General features: G+C 42.7%; 1 protein-coding gene across 2 annotated transcripts in view; it reads left to right on the top strand.

The window, feature by feature from the left end:
* PCF11 (PCF11 cleavage and polyadenylation factor subunit) overlaps nt 1–23,441 on the top strand; it is a 190,569-nt gene that overhangs the window by 107,079 nt on the left and 60,049 nt on the right. For both annotated transcript variants that reach the window (XM_068136301.2, XM_078768552.1), the window contains exons 9-10: nt 9,605–9,832; nt 10,117–10,545. In XM_068136301.2, coding sequence (XP_067992402.2) covers nt 9,605–9,832; nt 10,117–10,545 — 657 coding nt within the window. The remainder of the gene's footprint in view (nt 1–9,604; nt 9,833–10,116; nt 10,546–23,441) is intronic.

Here is a 23,441-nt window from a genome sequence, read left to right on the forward strand (position 1 = left end):
GGTAACTGCATGGAATGTGTGGGAATCATTCCCTAAGCTCACAGAGGTACTAGCAGAAATTTGCCACCAGAGCACAGACATAACTGAAACCTGCATGAACGTCATTGAGAGATTTGTTATTCTGTTGTATGATCACACAAGTACTGCTACTGACATTAACATTGTACGAAAGAAACTGTTTGCAAAGAAGGGCAGACCTGTAGAATCAATTCCACCAACACATGATGCCCTTGTGCAGCATGTAAAGCGGGCAGTATACCAAGGCGCACTATGCTGGGGACAAGCATTGCATGCTAAGCCTGATCTACCAAGCCCCACTGAATGGGTTGGCAAAAAACGTCTGCTGGCCAGTTCAAACCAATATGGACAACACTTCCAGAGGCTGCAAAGATCTGCAATGAACTTGTTAAGTGTGGGTGCAAAAAAGGATGTACTGGTCGTTGCCGGTGTAAGAAAGCTGCACTTCCCTGTACTTCTCTCTGCGCATGTGATGGAGAATGCAGCAAAGACTAGAAAACCACAAGATGGCACAGTTACAGTCTGCGATGTCATAGACACTTTTAATCACTGAAGAATGCCAACCTGTTAAGAGTATTTATATGCATTCCCAGTATGTATGATACTATGCAAAATTAATATTTTCATATGACTGCTTAATATTTTATGTTACCATTGGATTCCTAGACCCTAAAAATGTAGGTGTAGGCACTGCAACCATTTAGATAGCTGTTCTAATTATGGAGATATTCATCAAAACAGGTCTGTTATGGTGGCCATCTTGGATTTCAAGATGGCCACCATATGGGGTGAAATTGGAGATGCCCCCTGGACTAAAAATCTTTCTTTTGGGGTATTCTAGCCATGTGCCAAGTTTCATGCTTTTAAGGGAAAAGGCACAATTCATCAGTTAAGCAGCCCCACTATAATGGCTACATGAAGTACCACATACAAGTAAAACTTTCCCATGAAGTAAACACAAGACACTTTGGTAAACAAATGAAAATCACTTTAAAATCTCTCCAGTATCATATTTTTACCAATATACAGACTTGGCATTTAATATGGAATATTTTTTTTGTGGGGGTGAACTTACTTTTCAAGATGTCTTAGAACCAAAAGTTCATTGGATTTATGTTGAAATTATTCTAGATTTTGTTAATGTGACCTTTAAAAGAAACAAAAACCACATTTTGACATTTCAAAACAAATAAATTGATCCTTGAAAGTGATGTAAACTGATATCGAAATCAATTCATGGACAGTACTGTGTTAAACTTCTGTACGTTTTCCAGAAGTATCTCTTTATTTTACACATTAGCCAAATTTTTTTTAAACAAAAACAAAAATTAAATTACGACTTGGATTACCGACAGTAAAATTACAGTTCAGTACTTCGTGTAACCCCCACGAGCATTCAGGAGAGCACGTACACGTTGAGGCATGCTGTTCACGAGATTTGCCAAGGTTTGGACAGGAATCGCTTGCCATGCAGTGACAGCCTGCTGCAATTCACGCACAGAGGTCGGCTGCTGGTCCAAGTGGTCGATTTGACGCGTTAATTCTGCCCACAAGTTCTTTATCGGATTCAGATCCGGGGACATGGCAGGCCATTCCATATGCTCTACACCACGGTCAGCAAGAAAGTGTTGGATCATGCGAGCACGATGAGGCCGTGCATTGTCATCTTGGAAGACAAAGTTTCCTCGAAAGGCTGCACAAGCAAATGGAAGCAATGTTTCTTCCAGGATGGCCCTGTACTTGAACTGGTTCAGTTTTCCATTCCGAACAACCAGGTCAGTTTTGCCCCCTGCATGAAAAGCAGCCCAAACGGTCACCCCACCACCTCCAGCTTGGACTCTTGGCACTATACAATCTTCGTTGTAGGCTTCATGCACTTGTCTGCGCACGCGGATGCGGCCATCTTGACGATAGACCAGAAATCTAGACTCGTCACTGAAGATCACATGATTCCAGTGTCCTGGCTGCCATTGACGGTGCTCTCTGACCCACTGCAATCGGCGCTGGCAGTGTTGTCTGGTCAGGCGTGGCTTTCTCAGGGGACGCCTGGCACGATAGCCTGCTTGAACCAGTCGTTGGTTGACTACCCTTCTGGATACAGGCACATTTGTCAGTTGCTGCCACTCAGCCCTAAGCCGATTAGCTGACTTGGTACGGCCATTGCGGACTAACCGGTGCAGCTGGCGATCATCCCTCCTTGTCGTTCTGCGGGGACGTCCTGGCCTCGGTATTGGAGTAGGGACACCCCTCTGAGCATTTCGTTTCAGGATCTTTGACACCTGACCTTGAGTGATGCCATAATGCCGAGCAATAGCACGCTCTTTCATGCTGTATTTTCGTAAAGCCACCACTCCATGACAAACAGCATTGTCGAGTTGACGGACCATCTCCAGAGGAAGCGGCAATAACTTTTGGAGACGTGCAGCAGTTGTTTTCCACTAATCCAGAACGCAACAACCCTTGTATACCCGACTGTGAAGCCAATCGTCAAATGCACCTGTCCGTACATTTTGCCACGCCACCTGTGATATAATCCTGTTGTTGACTTCTTGCTGCGACAGACAATCAGTGACATGGTTCTTTTAACAAATAAATCACCAAAGTGTAAAAGAAACTCACCAGATTGATATACTGAGTTAAGAAAGTAAACCCAAGTCAAGAAAGAAAAAAAAATTCCATATTAAATGCCAAGTCTGTATATACAGTCACGTGAAAAAGTAAGTACACCCCATGTAAAGTTTTGACTTTTTCAACATATTTCAACATACAACTATTTGATCTTCATTTCAACAATATTGACAGATAAAGGTGATATAATATAACAAATATCATGAAACATTTACATTTTGTAGTCCATTGTATTATTTAAATAAACATAAATGCAAATTTCGCATGTGGAAAAAGTAAGTACACCCCTACATTTATCACCACTTCAAATACCTAAAATTAGAATCAGGTGCACCAGCTCAGGTGCAAATGATTAGAACATCGTTGGAGAGGATCTTGGAGGAACCTGTCTTATTTAAACCTCAGACATTTAGTTTGGTTTGCTCTTTGTTGTTGAAGTGTGCGGCGTCACCATGCCTAGATCATAAGAGCTCTCTGAGGCCTTCAGAAAGAAGGTTATAGATGCCTACGAGTCTGGGAAGGGATTAAAAAAGATCTCCAAACAATTTGAAATCAATCATTCGACTGTCCGGAAGATCATCTACAAGTGGAGAAGATTCCAAACAACTGCCAACTTGTTCAGGCCAGGGCGCCCCAGCAAGTTCAGCCCGAGTGCAGACCGCAAGATGCTGAAAGAAGTCTCTAAGAACCCCAGAATGTCATCACGGGACCTTCAGGTAGCTCTTGCCACTGTTGATGTCAAAGTGCACGAGTCTACCATTAGAAAGAGGCTGCACAAATTTGATCTACATGGGAGGTGTGCCAGGACGAAACCTTTGCTGTCCAGAAAGAACATCAGGGCAAGACTAAAGTTTGCCAATGAACACCAAGGCAAAAACACCAAGGCAAAGACCAGCACTTCTGGAACAATATGCTCTGGACAGATGAGTCAAAGATAGAGCTATTTGGCCACAGTTCCAGAAGACATGTTTGGCGAAAACCAAAGACAGTATTTGACCACAAGAACCTGATACCAACTGTAAAGCATGGTGGTGGAAATATTATGGTTTGGGGCAGCTTTGCTGCATCACGGCCTGGGCAGCTCACCATCATAGAATCCACTATGAATACTTCATTGTACCAGAGGGTGCTTGAGGATAATGTGAGGCCATCTGTCGGAAAGTTGAAGCTCAACCGAAGGTGGACCTTGCAACATGACAATGAACCTAAACATACCAGTAAATCCACCAAGGAATGGCTGAAAAGAAAGAAATGGAGGGTTCTGGAATGGCCAAGTCAAAGCCTGGATCTAAATCCCATCGAGATTTTGTGGGGGGATTTGAAACGAGCTGTGCATGCAAGAAACCCCTCAAACATCGCACAGCTGAAAGAGTTCTGCATGGAGGAGTGGGCAAAAATTTCTCCCAGTCGATCTCAGAGAATGGTAGACAGTTATAAGAAATGCCTACTTGAGGTTGTTTCTGCCAAAGGGGGCAATATCACCTATTAGAGCCAAGGGTGTACTTACTTTTTCCACAGAAGGAAATGGCATCTCTGTTAATTTTTTGTTGAATAAATTATTGCAAAGTCAACCTGTCATTGTTTTTTGTTCATTTAGATCACCTTTATCTATAGATACTGTTTAACTGAAGATCAAATATTGATATGTCCACATATATTAAAAAGATAAAAAACATTTCATGGGGTGTACTTACTTTTTCCACATGCTAAATTTACATTTATGTTTATTTAAATTATACAATGGACTACAAAATGTAAATGTTTCATGATATTTGTTATACAGATTTGGCATTTAATATGGAATATTTTTTTTGTGGGGGTGAACTTACTTTTCAAGATGACTTAGAACCAAAAGTTCATTGGAATTATGTTGAAATTATTCTAGATTTTGTTAATGTGACCTTTAAAAGAAACAAAAACCACATTTGACATTTCGAAGCAAATAAATTGATCCTTGAAAGTGATGTAAATTGATATCGAACTCAATTCACGGACAGTACTGTGTTAAACTTCTGTACGTTTTCCAGAAGTATCTCTTTATTTTGCACATTAGCCCAATTTTTTTTTAAACAAAAACAAAAGTTAAATTACGACTGGGATTACGGACAGCAAAATTACAGTTCAGTACTTCGTGTAAACCCCACGAGCATTCAGGAGAGCACGTACATGTTGAGGCATGCTCTTCACGAGATTTGCCAAGGTTTGGACAGGAATCGCTTGCCATGCAGTAACAATAGCCTGCTGCAATTCACGCACAGAGGCAGGCTGCTGGTCTAAGTTGTCGATTTGACCCGTTAATTCTGCCCACAAGTTCTCTATCGGATTCATATCCGGGGACATGGCAGGCCACTCCATATGCTCTACACCACGGTCAGCAAGAAAGTGCTGGATCATGCGAGCATGATGAGGCCGTGCATTGTCATCTTGGAAGACAAAGTTTCCTCGAAAGGCTGCACAAACAAATGGAAGCAATGTTTCTTCCAGAATCACCCTATGCTTGAACTGGTTCAGGTTTCCATTCAGAACAACCAGGTCAGTTTTGCCCACTGCATGAAAATCAGCCCAAACGGTCACCCCACCACCTCCAGCTTGGACTCTTGGCACTATACAATCTTCGTTGTAGGCTTCATGCACTTGTCTGCGCACTCGGACTTGTCACTGAAGATCACGTGATTCCAGTGTCCTGGCTGCCATTGACAGTGCTCTCTGGCCCACTGCAATCGGCGCTGGCGGTGTTGTCGAGTCAGACTTGGCTTTCTGTGGGGACGCCTGGCACGATAGCCTGCTTGAACCAGTCGTTGGTTGACTAGCCTTCTGGATACAGGCACATTTGTCAGTTGCTGCCACTCAGCCCTAAACCGATTAGCTGACTTAGTACGGCCATTGCGGACTAACCGGTGCAGCTGGCGATAATCCCTCCATCTATCTTGTACAAATGAACAAATGAGCAAATGCATTTTGTTCATATTTAAAATGTAATTATTTTTAAACCTGAGTTTCAGCATCGTTATGAGTATTGTACCACATCAAATTGCTTATTGTATGGAAAGCAAGGGAGTCGCAAAGCGCCCCTTCCTTTTTTTTTGGGACGGTTTCTCTGTATGCAACTTTAACATGGGGACTGAAAATTAGTTTCTCGGCTTCTACTGGTATATTGTATATATAAATATACATATATACGTACTTTATACCCCTTTAAAATGTTTTGTTTTTTTCTAATGTGTTGTCTCAATCAGGCCTGCGGATTTCACGGAAACGATCGTTACCGGTAGCGTGTCGGTAACGTGACAGCAAAAACACGGAACCGAAAGTACGTTTCCCATCGCAGAAAGGCAGTGTAAGGCAAAAAGATGTCGTATTTTCCTTCACGTGTGATTTTCAGCTAACTATTTCAGAAGTTGAGTTTTATTTCCAACAAAATTAGGCCGCAAAGCAGATAGCATGTAGTTTCCCACATTCAGGTTCGCGATATGACTTCCGCTTTGACGGACATGTGCATCGGTCTAAATCACAGACTTCCTTTTCAAAATGGCATCCGTTGCTAGGCGAAAAACCCCCGAAAATGTCGCCGTAAAAACATTACGAAAATGGTCATTCAGTGACGATTTTGAAGCGGAATGCGATGGGGAATGTTTGGTCACATTGCTTCGCTGCAAAGTATGTGCAACTCATTACACAGACATACGGAAGGAGGCATCGTGCCAGGGCATAAGCGGTCCACCACTGACGGCGATTGTAAACTACCTGAACGGCGTGACCTATGTTCACAAGGTAAAGAGAGACACTGACAACCGAACCTCCTGCAGTACATTTGTTCCAATCCAGAATTTATTTAACAAATACTTAGGCCTATATCAGTACTGGGTAGGCCTATATTACTTTGCTAAACGCAAATAATTTAAATATTAAAACATAAAGATTGATAACAGTTTACAACAACAATAGTCCATAAATAATAAATAAATACAATATCATTGACATTTTAAACAGGATTTATTATTGGAGACTACATTTTTGTCCCCCGTCGCACCGCGAAGTGAAAGGGGGACTATGGTTTTCCCCTCCGTGCGTACGTGCGTGCGTGCGTAAGCGAAGGACCGAATTCTAATTTGGTGTGTGGGTGCAACCCACGTCAAAATCCAAGATGGCCACGACCATGTATGTCTGACACCATGTATGTCTGAACCTTGTGAGCAGAATATCTTAAAAAATAAGCGAAGTACCAACTTCTAATCTGGTGTGTGGGTGTATCTAGGCATAAGGAAGAACGCTATTGAAAATTGTGTCGCCACGTCAAAATCCAAGATGCCACCGCCATGTATGTCTGAACCTTGTGAACGGAATATCTTGAAAAATAAGCGAAGTACCAACGTCTAATCTGGTGTGTGGGTGTATCTACGCATAAGGGAGAACGCTATTGAAAATTGTGTCGCCGCGTCAAAATCCAAGATGGCCGCCGCCATGTATGTCTGAACCTTGTGAGCGAAATATCTTGAAAAATAAACGAACTACTAACTTCTAATCTGGTGTGTGGGTGTATCTACGCATAAGGGAGAATGCTATTGAAAATTGGTTCGCCACGTCAAAATCCAAGATGGCCGCCTTGCGTCTTCCACTTTGTCAACTCGCATCACTTCACCGATGGGGGACCTAGGCGTAATGCTTGTTAATTTTGTATTACAAATGTTTTGCTTTACAATTTCTAAAGGAAAAAAAATCGTTTCCCATTAGGTTTGGGCACGGAACCGGAATTTTGTTTCCCATCGGTTCCCATAAACTTAAATCACGGAACCGAAAAACGGTTACCGATGACATCTGAAATCCCCAGGCCTGCTCAATGGCCTAATGGATAAAGCATCAGACTCGCAAGCTGAGGATTGTGGGTTCGAATCCCGTCTGGGTTGAATATTTTTTCCCCTTACTTTTTCAAGTCTTTTATATCGTCTTGAATAAAGTCTTGTGCGATGAACAAATGCATTCTGTTTGCATTTAAAATGTATATTGTGAAAACTGCCAGGGGCATAGAATATGCCCCTTTATATAAGGGTATGTGCCATGTGGAAAAGTGTAGAAAAGAAGGGACATTTGAAAAAAAAATTCGTGTGCATGCTGTACTACCCTTGTGTTCTGAGGAGGAACCAAGTGATGCTCTCGAAAAGTTCATATAACAGGTGTACAACAGTAGAGAACAGGGACATCGGGAGAACAGGAATTTATTTGGAATGGGGGCGGTGTACTTTGAATGTATCTCTGCTTGTTCTTCTTTCCAAACCTTTTTTGCTGTTTTTGAGCTTGTTTCTAGCTTGTTCACCACTATGTCCTGCTTTGCCCTCCACTCATCTCAATATTTATTATTCTTCCATTTCCCCATTATTAGCCCCCGTTGGACCAAAAATCGAATTACTAGGTTCTCCAATTCTGATACGTTTTTAGCCCCCATTGGACTTAGTCCAAAACAGGGGCTTATGGATTGGGTCGTCTGTCCGTGCATCTGCAACCATATCTCGGAGATGTGTGGACCAATTTTGTTCACACTTGGCAGAAAGACTATACATGATGTTATACATATGCACTTAATTTTGTTTGGCAATGCGATCAAAGGTGGCCGACTGGCGGCCATTTTAGTTGGGGGAGAAAACCCCGATATTGAAAACGTCAACTATTTCTCGGACATTCATTTACTGATGGTGTTCAAATGTGGCACACAGATAATGATTGATGGTTTACATATGCATCTTTTTTTTCTTTTTCTTTTTAAATCCGATCCAAGATGGTTGACTGGCTGCCATTTTGTTACTTAAACGTGTCCCCAACCATTTCTTGACATGCATGGACCGATTTTGTTCAAACTTGGCACAAAGACAATACCTGAGTATACAAATGCAGAAGGCTTTGTTTTGTAATCCGACCAAAGATTGCCAACTGCCGGGTTTCAAAGGGGTTTCGCAGGGTTTCAAAGAGATAACCTCCAATCGTTCAAGACGTGCTTTCATTCAGCGGGTTTTATTTTTCCTGTAATGGTCTAGGTGTGCAGATAATTCCCAATCTCAGCCTTAAAGGACTACAGCTGATATGCATCATTCTTTGACCTGGAAGTCAAGTGACCTGGGACGAAGATCCAGTAACTCAGTCGTGAAGTTGTAACACATACACGAGTCATCGACAGTGCACACTCTTTTTGGATACAGTACCAGAGTTTGAAGACCTCGACTCCAGAATAACGTCTTGATAAGACTATGCTGGAAGTGCGTCACCATGCTCCTCTCGCCCAGTCAACATTCGTCTCACTTTCTACAATATGGAATTTTCTTCAATACAATACCTCTTTTTCCAATTTCTTCAATATAACACTGGCAGTTCTGAATTGTTTTTATTTTTATTTGTTTTTATTTTGCTATGGGTGTGGAACTGGACATGGAGAAAAAGTAATTAGTGTTCACATCGGTGGCTTTGACAAGTGAGCTATCAGGTGCGTCATTAATACACCTTGGTGGGACGATGTCACCGACCAAGAGGTGCCTGAAATATTCAACTTGTGGAGCTTTCCACTTGTGAACCGTGCACGGCTATATTGGTTTGGACATCTTGGCCATCACCAAGATACGATGCTACAATTGACTTATTTACTAATGCCCCAGATGAAGGGAAGAGTCCTTGAAGCCACCTGCGCACAAGATTGAAGGAAACCCTCGTATCGCTGCTGTACAATCGGGGTTTTCCATTGGATGAGGTTGTAAGAATGGTACTTGCAGTAATGTTTGGAGATCTCTTGTTCCTTTGGCTATGTTGTGATGATTATTATGATGATGATGAATTGCTACGAAAATGTTTCTTTTGAGGTACACCCAATTTGGGCATGTCTTGGACTCTTGTGAGTACCTCTTTTTGGAGAACTATTTTGCCCTACATATGCAATATCTAGTGCAGTATTCATGATCTGCTCCTTTGTCTTTTTCAGGCAAACCAGCAGCTGCAGTCAGGGTCCATCAATGAAGATCAATACCTTCAGATGGTTCACGAGCTCAACCAGATATTCCGGTTTCAGGATGAAGCTGAAGGGCGGCGACGTTCTACATCCGATATCCATTCCATAAAGTCCTTCCCTTTTCCTGCCAGAAAGGTTTACTTGCCATCACTGTCAACTGGAATTGGTTTTGGTTCATTTCAACCTCGAGCGGGTCTGAAGGTAAAAGGTCAAGAGGATTGAACTAAACATGATTACCTTTTGTTACTTCCTTCTTTGTTCTGAAAACCTTAATTTTTCAATTCCTGTTTAAAACTTTTGCCAAGAGATGTTGTTTCGTCTTGCTTTTTGTTCTTGCTTGTGAATTGCAGAATTACTCGTGATGCAGAAAGCATTTTTAAAAATTAATTTGGTGTCTTGCCAACGTCGTACAAGTTTTGACTCTTGTTAACTGGACAGTACGTCATTAACGGTCATCATGTGTTCCTCTGCTTCCCCTACCCAAGCATTTTCCATACCATTGTGCAACTCCAGTCATTTCCCAGGGTGGTTCCTCTCTCCAACATCCAGTTTCCGATTGTCCACTCCTTCCTGACCCATCACATGGTCGTGATCCTCGCATGGAATGTTTGCGTATTGGTTCTGAGGGTGGACAATCTCCAAGAGAAGAAGGTGGAAACCCTGGAGAAGTTGGATTAAGGACGATGCCTGCGGGTATTAATTCTACTGACTGGAAAATTCACCGTGGCTCACCGCCTTTCCCTGGCCTCGACGGGCCGTCGCTTGAATGTCGACGCGTACTTCTCAAGACTCCCGGAGATGAGTCACTCGGGATGCAAAGTGGGACATTGGGAGAAGGAAGAGGAATCCGTACTCGGTCTCGCTCGCCTGTAGAGAGATTGACGGATGAGGTTCAAGTCGCTCACAGAGCTACGGTAGGAGCAGCAGAACATGTTGGAAATTTTGATGAATGGTCACTGTGTGAGGTTACTAATGTCATGAATCTGGGCTTCCCAAACCCAGGGTCATGACATGAGCTTGAATTTAAAAACCCTGGAAATCTTGATTTTTGAGAGGGGGAAGGGGGTTTTCACATCAAAAGTGTTTTCTTTAACAATTTTTATTGTCGGTAACGGTGCCAAGTTGGTTCCGGTACCATTTGGGTTGCGAGGCGAATGTGATCTCAAATTTTGGGTCGTGGACAAGAAAGTTTGGAAACTACTGGCTTAAATAATATGGGTTAATTTTTTCCGACGGTGATGTTTTTATCACGCATGTATGTTTATGTTACCCGGTTTGTTGTCCCCACTTCCCTGAAGTGAAAAATGCATTTTTATCTTCTGACTTAACAAGAAACTGAACTCCACCTTTAAAATTGTCCTGTGGACGACTCTATTAAGACAGAGCGTCCACGGATGGAACCGAGCTTAATGAGGCGTTTCCAATTCAATGGCGGATCATACATGGGAAGGGGGATTTGGGGGAGAATGCCGCGGCTTACCTGACGGTCCGACGATGTCTTCACCTGCAAATTAATAAATCAACCAAAACGGACATAAAATGTACAAACAGAAATATTTATTAAACGATACCCGATAACAAAGAATGCGACGGAAGAACTAAAACCTAGGTTGAGATCCCACTCACAGACTTCAAATACATGACAATGGGAGAATGAATAAAATAAAACGTTGTGTTTGCGTTCATGTTTGGGCTTATCTTAATCAGTAGTCAGGTCGGTCAGGCTCCGTCCGACGCGGCTCTGGTTTTGGAGCGAAGCAGGCCTCCCCGCGCCCCCCGTTCACCCGGCTTCGATGCGTCCTTGTTCGTCACACTTCAGCGGCAAGCCTCGCCCGTATGCTCGTCGTTCGCACACCAACGCAGGGAAGAGAATCGACTGCGTTCCGTCTCCGCCGTCTTTAGAACTGCTCATTCCTCCACCAGAGTATGAAGCAAGAGAAGGTCCAGTGTGAAGGGACAGTCCAGAGCAAGAGGGCAAAGGGAAGAGAGAGAAATGCCGGCGAGCGAGAGGTTTTACTCGCTGTCACGTGACGTCAGCCCTCCTCTCCTCCAACCAGCGCGGCGCCCTTTGACGTCTCGAACTTCCGATTGCGTCAGTGTCCTCTCATTGGCCGAGCGCTTTTTGCCCTTCGTGTCATTCCATCGGTCGGTGGCCAATCAGTGTCGCTCCTTCCACCATTCACGGGGAAGCTTTCTGCCCCTCACCCGACCAATCACACGTCCTTCCCTACTCTCCAATCAACGACCTGCTCTTACTCGCCCTCCCCCCTGTCAATCACGAGTTCTTCTGGGTGTGGCTATTGCCTGCCTGGCCGATGTCTGCTTGCCATGGCGCCGTAGTGTGCCGTCGCTTCCTGTTAGTTCTTCCGGTCAGTCATTGTGGCGGCGGGGGAATTGAATTAATGTGGTGCTCTGTTGGGCCTCGCTAATGTATGTGAGTGCGTTGCCATATGGGACACCGGGATGATTACAGGTTTCACACACACGGGAATTAGCCTAATCCCTACAACTATTGAACACACAATCATCCTTGTATGATCACAGATATACACTTAATCCGACAAACCGCCTAAGTAAACTTATTACAGGTGAGGATTCCCTATCACGACATATGAAGCACTAGCCTATTCAGATCTACCTGGATCTAGATATGCCCGACCCAACCGACATAACAATATCTAATAATTACTCTGACTTTAGATTCTAAGGATTATGTGTGCCGAAAGGGAGTAGTGTGTGTGTGTGTGTGTGTGTGTGTGTGTGTGTGTGTGTGTGTGTGTGTGTGTGTGTGTGTGTGTGTGTGTGTGTGTGTGTGTGTGTGTCTCCACTCACTTATACTTGCCTACAGGTCACAATTTATAAGCTGATCTTCACGAAACTTCGCCAAATGGTAGAGTTAGTGGTCCAACAGAATCCTATTTATTTTTTATGTCAAAAGGTCGACATAGGCCAAAGGTCAACCACTTTCTTCAAATGTTTAAAATCCTCAATTTTCATCCGATTGACTTGAAATATGAAAATGATTTTCATATCAGTTAACTGAATTCAACCACCAACTATTTTTGAGGTGAAAAGGATGCCTTACTGAGTGCCATCCTTTGTTCTCTTTTGCCAAGTGTTGCTCTGAATGATTTTTCATTTTCTTGTCACTTGCAAGTATATTGGTCGGTTGCGTTTGTTGGTCTGTCTGTTTGTCTGTTACTTGGCAAAAAAAAAATGTTTTTTTTTTTTTTGCAAGTATGTTGCTCACTCCGGTTTGTGGGGTTGTGTGTGTTTTTTACGTGGCAAAAAATTTTTTTTTTTTTTGCAAGTATGTTGCTCACTCCAGTTTGTGGGTTCGTGTGTGTGTTTGTTACTTGGCAAAAAAATTGTTTTTTTTTTGCAAGTATGTTCATCACTGGTTTGTCTGTCTGTTTACTCGCCGGAAAAGATTCCGGCAAGTATGTTGATCTGTTCGTTTGTTACTTGCTGGAAAAGATTCCGGCAAGTATGTTGATCTGTTCGTTTGTTACTTGCCGGAAAAGATTCCGGCAAGTATGTTGATCTGTTCGTTTGTCTGTCTGTCTGTTTGCAGCACTACGTCTACACCGTTGCACGTAGAATCGCCAAACTTTGCACACGTGCTTTTCCTGCCCTGGAATAGACTGTGCCCAATTGATGACGTCATCAGTCACGTGGTTCGGCCGCCATCTTGGAAAAACCGAAAATTTAGCACCTCCATATCTCCGGAAGTGCTGAATAGAGAAAATTGAGACATGGCTCATTGTAAAGAACTCTCCATGGGGAATAAAATATGTTAATGATGACGTCATCATTCACGTGGTTCGGCCGCCATCTTGGAAAAACCGAAAAATTTTGCACCTCCATATCTCCGAAAGTGCTGAATAGACAAAATTCAGACATGGCTCATTGTAAAGAACTCTCCATGGGGAATAAAATATGTTAATGATGACGTCATCCGTCACGTGGTTCGGCCGCCATCTTGGAAAAACCGAAAAACTTTGCACCTCCATATCTCCGAAAGTGCTGAATAGAAAAAATTGAGACATGGCTCATTGGAAAGAACTCTCCATGGGGAATAAAATATGTTAATGATGACGTCATAGGTCACGTGGTTCGGCCGCCATCTTGGAAAAACTTTGCACCTCCATATCTCCGAAAGTGCTGAATAGAAAAAATTGAGACATGGCTCATTGTAAAGAACTCTCCATGGGGAATAAAATATGTTAATGATGACGTAATCCGTCACGTGGTTCGGCCGCCATCTTGGAAAAACCGAAAAACGTTGCACCTCCATATCTCCGAAAGTGCTCAATAGAAAAAATTGAGACATGGCTCATTGTAAAGAACTCCATGGGGAATAAAATATTGTTACGGATCTCACCGTCGGCCCCTTTTTCCCCTTACCAAGGGGGGATTAATCCCCTTGTCTGCGACTGACCGACGTGAGTCCTGAAGCTGCCCAGCTCCCTCCACGAGGCAGGTGAGCAACCCCCGTTCGAGACCGCGGACAAGATGTTATTTTGCCGAGCGGATTAGCAGCCCGCGGCTCGAACCATTAGCAATACTAAACCCGATCCTAAACGTTGGCCAAATCGTGCCACAGGTATTCAATGGGGAAATCACAAAGACGATCGAATGTGAAGAAGAAGACGAAGGTAGGAAATAACAGGATTTATTATTATTTACACAAGACTAAAGGAAGAGCAGAAAAGAAATGTAATTTACAGGGAAATGGAAGGAGCAGAAGGACACAGAGCAATTTCTAGCTTATCTATACAGGCTTAACTTATACCCAGGACAATACAGACAGAACGAACTCACTCACACGAATAGGGAATTGCAGATTGGATTGGCTGGAAGGAGAGGAAGGTGGGACCACAAGGCTGGAAGGTTTGGCAGGGCGGCACAGCAAGCAGGTCCTCTCTGGGCTGGAAGCGAGCATGGCGGCGGCAGGCACACGTATTTCGTTGACACGCCTCTGGCTCCCTCGGTCATCTGCTGCGGTCATCTCTCGGTCATCTGCTTAAGCAGTCCCTCCCAACTTCCTTTTATAAGGTGCGTGGCGATCAAGCCGCCGGCCTTTTAGAAACACCCATCGGTGAGCTCGCGTCGGCCTGGATTGGTCGCGAGGGCTCACGGATCCCGCCCTCTTGATGAGGCGTTGGCAAAGCCACGCCTTGTTCCTGGTGCTTGGTTAACTCCTCCCACCTTCTTCTCCGAGATGACCTCGCCATAATGGCGTCAAATGTAGTTGGCAATGCGAATGGCAATGACGCAGTTGGAAATGGAGGTTTTGGGCAATTGTAAGGGGATCAATCTTATTTCATTGGTGCAATGCAGTCAACTAATGGGAAACAGAGCCTTATACCAACATAGAATCTATCTATATAAAGCAGTAAAGTATGTTTGTTTGTTTGTTTGTTTGTCCTCTTATAACTCGAGAACTACTCATCGCAGAGCAAAACCAAAGGAATATTCGGAATCAGTACGTCTCAGAGCAACTACAGCACACCTTAAAATTAAAAAAACGTCGCGTTTTAAAATTATGACGTCATCAGCGTATTTCGGAACGTTAATTTTTCAACTTCATATTCGGAATCAGTACGTCCCAGAGAAACTACAGCACACCTTAAATGTTTTTAAAACCTTCGGGTTTTAAAATTATGACGTCATCAGCGTATTTCGTAACGTTAATTTTTCAACTTTGACGACAATGACTTCCGACTTCCGGGTTCGGAATGCGGGACCAATGCCATTTGACAGGGAATAAAAAACTAAATGCGACATTCAATTGATGACAATGACTTCCGACTTGACTCCCCCCTCCCCCTCCCCCTCCCCCCTCCCCTTCTCCCCTCCCCCTTCCCCCTCCCTCCTCCCCCTCCACTCCCCCCTCCCCATCCCCCCCTCTTCTCCCCTCTCCTCCTCCCCCTCCCCCTCCCCCCTCTTCTCCCCTCCCCCCCTCTTCTCCCCTCCCCCCCTCTTCTCCCCTCCCCCCCTCTTCTCCCCTCCCCCCCTCTTCTCCCCTCCCCCCCTCTTCTCCCCTCCCCCCCTCTTTTCCCCTCCCCACCCTCTCCTCCCGTTCCCCTCCCCTCCCCTCCCTCCTCCCCTCCCTTCCCCCGCCCGGAAATGCCGGGTACTTCTGCTAGTAAGAAATAACTATAGAGAGGTTCTATGGTGGCCTACGTGCTTGTATATGGACTAGCTACGGTGCACTAATTTCAATTAACAGCCAGTTAAAAGGGGAAATGTGCACAGGAAATTTAATACTAAATGTACAAAGTGAAGGTTCTAAAAACCGTAACAATATGTTAATGATGACGTCATAGGTCACGTGGTTTGGCCGCCATCTTGGAAAAACCGAAAAACTTTGCACCTCCATATCTCCGAAAGTGCTGAACAGAAAAAATTGAGACATGGCTCATTGTAAAGAACTCTTGATGGGGAATAAAATATGTTACTGATGACGTCATCGGTCACGGGGTTCGGCCGCCATCTTGGAAAAAATTTGCACCTCTATATCTCCGAAAGTGCTGAACAGAAAAAATTGAGACATGGATCATTGTGAAGAACTCTCCATGGGGAATAAAATATGTTACTGATGACGTCATCGGTCACGTGGTTCGGCCGCCATATTTGTCCTAAATGGCCGATAAAAAAGAAAATTCCGGCAAGTCCTCGGTCTCTGACCGATTTTTCATCTGTTTGTCTGTCTGTTTGCAGCACTACGTCTACACCGTTGCACGTAGAATCGCCAAACTTTGCACACATATTGGTCTTGCCCGGGAATAGACTGTGCCCAATTGATGACGTCATCGGTCACGTGGTTCGGCCGCCATCTTAGAAAAACCGAAAAATTTTGCACCTCCATATCTCCGAAAGTGCTGAACCGAAAAAATCGAGACATGGCTCATTGTAAAGAACTCTCCATGGGGAATAAAATATGTTAATGATGACGTCATCGGTCACGTGGTTCGGCCGCCATCTTGGAAAAAACGAAAAACTTTGCACCTCCATATCTCCCAAAGTCCTGAATAGAAAAAATTGAGACATGGCTCATTGCAAAGAACTATCCATGGGGAATAAAATATGTTAATGATGACGTCATCAGTCACGTGGTTCGGCCGCCATCTTGGAAAAACCGAAAAACTTTGCACCTCCATATCTCCGAAAGTGCTGAACAGAAAAAATTGAGACATGGCTCATTGTAAAGAACTCTCCATGGGGAATATAATATGTTAATGATGACGTCATTGGTCACGTGGTTCGGCTGCCATATTTGTCCTAAATTTCTGATAAAAAAGTAAACTCCGGCAAGTCCTCAGTCTCTGACCGATTTTTCATTACTTGCCGGAAAAATTTTTCCGGCAAGTATGTTGATCTGTTCGTTTGCCTGTCTGTTTGTCTGTTTGCAGCACTGCGTCTACACCGTTGCACGGAGAATCGCCAAACTTTGCACACATATTCGTCTTGCCCTGGAATAGACTGTGCCCAATTTATGACGTCATCGGTCACGTGTGTCGGCCGCCATCTTGGAAAAACCGAAAAATTTTGCACCTCCATATCTCCGGAAGTGCTGAATAGAAAAAATTGAGACATGGCCCATTGGAAAGAACTCTCCATGGGGAATAAAATATGTTAATGTTGACGTCATAGGTCACGTGGTTCGGCCGCCATCTTGGAAAAACGGCAAAACCTTGCACCTCCATATCTCTGAATGTACTGAATAGAAAAAATTGAGACATGGCTCATTGTAAAGAACTCTTCATGGGGAATAAAATATGTTAATGATGATGCCATCGGTCACGTGGTTCGGCCGCCATCTTGGAAAAACGGGAAAACTTTGCACCACTATATCTCCAAAAGTGCAGAATGGAAAAAATTGAGACATGGCTCATTGTAAAGAACTCTCCATGGGGAATAAAATATGTTAATGATGACGTCATCTATCACGTGGTTCAGCCGCCATATTTGTTCTAAATGGCCGATAAAAAAGTACATTCCGGCAAGTCCTCGGTCTCTGACCGATTTTTCATTACTTGCCGGAAAAGATTCCGGCAAGTATGTTGATCTGTTCGTTTGTTACTTGCCGGAAAGAAATTCCGGCAAGTATGTTGATCTGTTTGTTTGTCTGTCTGTTTGCAGCACTACGTCTACACCGTTGCACGTAGAATCGCCAAACTTTGCACACATATTGGTCTTGCCCTGGAATAGACTGTGCCCAATTGATAACGTCATCGGTCACGTGGTTCGGCCGCCATCTTGGAAAAACCGAAAAACTTTGCACCTCTATATCTCCGAAAGTACTGAACAGAAAAAATTGAGACATGGCTCATTGTAAAGAACTCTCCATGGGGAATAAAATATGTTAATGATGACGTCATATGTCACGTGGTCGGCCGCCATCTTGGAAAAACGGCCAAACTTTGCACCACTATATCTCCAAAAGTGCTGAACAGAAAAAATTGAGACATGGCTCATTGTAAAGAACTCTCCATGGGGAATAAAATATGTTAATGATGACGTCATCGGTCACGTGGTCGGCCGCCATCTTGGAAAAACGGCAAAAATGTGCACCACTATATCTCCAAATGTGCTGAACAGAAAAAATCGAGACATGGCTCATTGTAAAGAACTCTCAATGGGGAATAAAATATGTTAATGATGACGTCATATGTCACGTGGTTCGGCCGCCATCTTGGAAAAACCGAAAAATTATGCACCTCCATATCTCTGAAAGTGCTGAATAGAAAAAAATGAGACATGGCTCATTGTAAAGAACTCTCCATGGGGAATAAAATATGTTAATGATGATGCCATCGGTCACGTGGTTCGGCCGCCATATTTGTTCTAAATGGCCGATTAAAAAGTACATTCCGGCAAGTCCTCGGTCTCTGACCGATTTTTCATCTGTCTGTCTGTTTGTCTGTTTGCAGCACTGCGTCTACACCGTTGCACGGAGAATCGCCAAACTTTGCACACATATTCGTCTTGCCCTGAAATAGACTGTGCCCAATTTATGACGTCATCGGTCACGTGGTTCGGCCGCCATCTTGGAAAAACCGAAAAACTTTGCACCTCTATATCTCCGAAAGTACTGAATAGAAAAAATTGAGACATGGCTCATTGTAAAGAACTCTCCATTGGGAATAAAACATGCTGATGATGACGTCATAGGTCACGTGGTTCGGCCGCCATCTTGGAAAAACCGAAAAACGTTGCACCTCCATATCTCCGAAAGTACTGAATAGAAAAAATTGAGACATGGCTCATCTATCTATAATTCCAGTAATCTCTGTACGTTTGTACGTCTGTACGTCTGTACGTTTGTCTGTGACCGCTGTTTCTCGACAACTACCGGTCCGATATACTTGAAACTTGCCAGGTATATTGCTGGGGACCCGAGGATGTGCCTTTTCAAGGTTTGAAATTAATCGGACAAGTACTTACCGAGCTATGGCGATTTAGCCGTTCGCCGTTCGCTTTGGCGTTGCGAATGGACCAAACCATTCATGTAAATAGAGGGGGGGGGGTTCTGTGGTCGTTCGCTTTGGCTTTGCGAATGGACCAAACCATTCATGTAAATAGAGGGGGGGGGTTCTGTGGTCGTTCGCTTTGGCTTTGCGAATGGACCAAACCATTCATGTAAATAGAGGGGGGGGGTTCTGTGGTCGTTGCGAATGGACCAAACCATTGTTTTTTTTTTTGCAGTTTTTTTTTTTTTTGCAGTTTTTTTTTTTTTGCAAGGAACGGGCACCCACGTACGGGCACGTCCTAGCTTATATATAGTACGGGCATGCCCTAGTTGTAAAGAACTCTCCATTGGGAATAAAACATGTTAATGATGACGTCATAGGTCACGCGGTTCGGCCGCCATCTTGGAAAAACCGAAAAACCGAAAAACGTTGCACCACGATATCTCCAAAAGTGCTGAACAGAAAAAATTGAGACATGGCTCATTGTAAAGAATTCTCCATGGGGAATAAAATATGTTCATGATGTCATCGGTCACGTGGTTCGGCCGCGCTATTTGTCCGAAAGTGCCGATAAAAAAGTAAATTCCGGCAAGTCCTTGGTCTCTGACCGATTTTTCATTTGTTTGTCTGTCTGTTTGCAGCACTACGTCTACACCATTGCACGTAGAATCGCCAAACTTTGCACACGTATGTGTCTTGCCCTCTAATATACTGTGCCCAAATGATGACGTCATCGGTCACGTGGTTCTGCCGCCATCTTGGAAAAACGGCAAAACTTTACACCACTATATCTCCGAAAGTGCTGAACAGAAAAAATTGAGACATGGCTCATTGTAAAGAACTCTCCATGGGGAATAAAATATGTTAATGATGACGTCATCGGTCACATGGTTCGGCCACAATCTTGGAAGAACCGAAAAACTTAGCATCTCTATATCTCCGAAAGTGCTCAGTAGAAAAAATTGAGACGTGGCTCATTGTAAAGAACTCTCCATGTGGAATAAAATATGTTAATGATGACGTCATCGGTCACGTGGTTCGGCCGCCATATTTGTCCTAAATGGCCGATAAAAAGTACATTCCGGCAAGTCTTCGGTCTCTGACCGATTTTTCATTTGTTTGTTTGTTTGTTTGTCTGTCCGCTCACTTATACTTGCCTGCAGGACACGATTTTAAACCGATCTTCATGAAACTTTGCCAAACGGTTGAGTTCGTGGTCCGACAAAATCCTATATAGTTTTGGCGTCAAAAGGCAAACCACTTTTTTCAAATTTCTAAAATCCTCAATTTTCAACCGATTGACTTGAAAGTTGAATAGGATATACATATCGGCACATTGAATTCAACCACCAACTATTTTTTGAGATCAGCATAGGCCAAAGGTTAACCATTTCAAATTTCTAAAATCCTCAATTTTCATCTGATTGACTTGAAATTTGAATAGGATTTACATATCGGATAACTGAATTCAACCACCCACTATTTTTGAGATTAGTATAGGCGAAAAGGTCAACATAGGCCAAAGGTCAACCACTTTTTTTAAATTTCTGAAATCCTCAATTTTCATCCGATTGACTTGAAATTTGAATAGGATTTACATATCGGCTTAGTGAATTCAACCACCAACTATTTTTGAGATCAGCGTCGGACAAAAGGTCAATGTAGGCCAAAGGTCAACCACTTTTTTCAAATTTCTAAAATCGCCATTTTAAATCCGATTGACTTGAAAATTGAACAGCATTTGTATATTGGGTCACTAAATTGGGAAACCATCTATTTTTGAGGTCAAAAGGTTAAAGGTCAACTCAAGGTCAAACTTCCCAAATCATCAACTTTCATCTGAAAACCGTAAATTTTCATCCGATTTACTTGAAAATAGAACAGCATTTGTATATCGAGTCACCAAATAGGGAAACCAACTATTTTTGAGGTCTGAGATCAACTGAAGGTAAAACTTCCAGAATCGTCCATTTTCATCTGAAAAAACCATCAATTTTCATCCAATTGAATTGAAAATTGAACATAATTTGCATATCGAGTCACTAAGTAGGAAAACCAACTATTTTTGAGGTCAAAAGGTCAAAGGCCAACTCCAAAATCATCAATTTTCATCTGAAAAATCATCAAATTTCATCCGATTGACTTGAAAATGTAACAGCATTTGCATAGCCCCTCACTGAATTGGGAAACCAACTATTTTAAGGGCAAAGGTCAACTCAAGGTGAAACTTCTAAAATCATCAATTTTCATTTGAAAAATCGTTACTTTTCATCTTATTGACCTATTGACCCAAGCTTTGATCAAGACCGTCAATTTTAATGTTGATGAAATGGAGAATTTTATATATCAATGGCAACCTTTTTGGGGAGAGGGGGTGGGGGATGGATATTGCAAGTATCGTGCTCAGCATGACGTCTTCTTGTTTGTTTGTCCAGGCAATATCTGAGGCACCTTTTGAGCTAGGAAGCTGATATTTGGACATGACAGTGACCAAGTGATTTTGCTATAAGGGATTTTTTTGATTTATTGATTAATCGATTAATTATTAATTAATTAATCGATTAATCGATTATTTATTTTACGATTAACTATTTGATTAATTAATTAATCGATTATTTCTTCTTACGATTAGTTAATTATTTAATTAGCAATTCCGAAAGTTACAGTTGCGGATGAAAGTGGTAGTTTGGGCATGATAATAGCCAATTAATTGAGATTTTAAAAATCATTATTATTTATTTATTTTAATTATGTACTTAATTAATCAATCAATTAATTATTGTACACCACTCCCTCCCAATTCTGTCTCCATATGCTGCATGGCGACATCGCCGGCTGCCAAAGGCGCCCCGGCGATGTCGTGCGCTAGAGGACATGATATTTATTATCTTGCCAAAACGAAGTTTTTGCAAGATGTATTAGTCAGTTTGTATGTTTGTTATCTTGCCAAAACGAAGTTTTTGCAAGATGTATTAGTCAGCTTGTATGTTTGTTTGTTTTTTTTTTTGTTTTTTTGTTTGTGGTTAATCATTTTTTTTTCACGTTTAGATCACTCTGTAGACCACAGTTATTATTGGAAACTCCTGTAACTTCGCATATCAGAGTCCTATAGAGATACCCTTCAGCACACAAAATTTTGAAGGTCAAGGTCAAAGGTCAAGGTCAATCATGGAGGTCAACGAAACCCTTATTTTTTGAGTAACTTTGATCGGATCGTCTCCAAACTTCATGGGAATCTAGTATATGGTCCGGCGCTCAGCTGATTAGTTTTTGGTGGCGATCGGCCTTGACCTTCAAGGTCATTTTGAAGGTCATTCAATTTTGACCAAAAGGTAAAATTTTCAAGTTTCAGTTACCATATCGAGTAGTACCTCAAATTGAAGCCCTTGTTGAGTGCTTTCCAAACATATAACTAGTTTGACAATGTGACGTCATTTGACGGCGTTATGACGAAAAAACTGCACTTTTCATGTATATTGTATTGCTTTAGTTCGCATTGTTTAGGTCACTCTGTAGAGCACAGTTCCCTTTGGAAACTCTTGTAAGTTCGCATATCAGAGTCTTTTAGAGATACCCTTTAGCACACAAAATTATGAAGGTCAAGGTCAAAGGTCAAGGTCACTTTGTGGTCAATCATGGAGGTCGACGAAACACTAATTTTTTGAGTAACTTTGATCGGATCGTCTCCAAACTTCATGGGAATCTAGTATATGGTCCGGCGCTCAGCTGATTAGTTTTTGGTGGCGATCGGCCTTGACCTTCATGGTTAGCGCTGGAGGTCGAAAATTATTGACCCCAAGGTCAAATTTTGAAATCGTAGGTACCATATCGAGTAATACCTCATATGAATGCCCTTGATGAGTGCTTCCCAGATCTGTAAACAGTTTGACGCTATGACGTCATTTGATGACGTCATGACGAAAAAACGGAATTTTCACATTTTGGCAAGATACGGTTCACCCTGTGGGTGACATATTTTTATTTGTTTGTTTTTTTGTTTGTTTTTTTGTTTGTGGTTAATCATTTTTTTTTCACGTTTAGATCACTCTGTAGACCACAGTTATTATTGGAAACTCCTGTAACTTCGCATATCAGAGTCCTATAGAGATACCCTTCAGCACACAAAATTTTGAAGGTCAAGGTCAAAGGTCAAGGTCACTTTGCGGTCAATCATGGAGGTCAACGAAACCCTTATTTTTTGAGTAACTTTGATCGGATCGTCTCCAAACTTCATAGGAATCTAGTATATGGTCCGGCGCTCAGCTGATTAGTTTTTGGTGGCGATCGGCCTTGACCTTCATGGTTAGCGCTGGAGGTCGAAAATTATTGAC

Source organism: Myxine glutinosa, chromosome 14 (assembly GCF_964187855.1).
Source record: "Myxine glutinosa chromosome 14, kmMyxGlut1.1, whole genome shotgun sequence".
In the NCBI taxonomy this organism is placed as follows: domain Eukaryota; kingdom Metazoa; phylum Chordata; class Myxini; order Myxiniformes; family Myxinidae; genus Myxine; species Myxine glutinosa.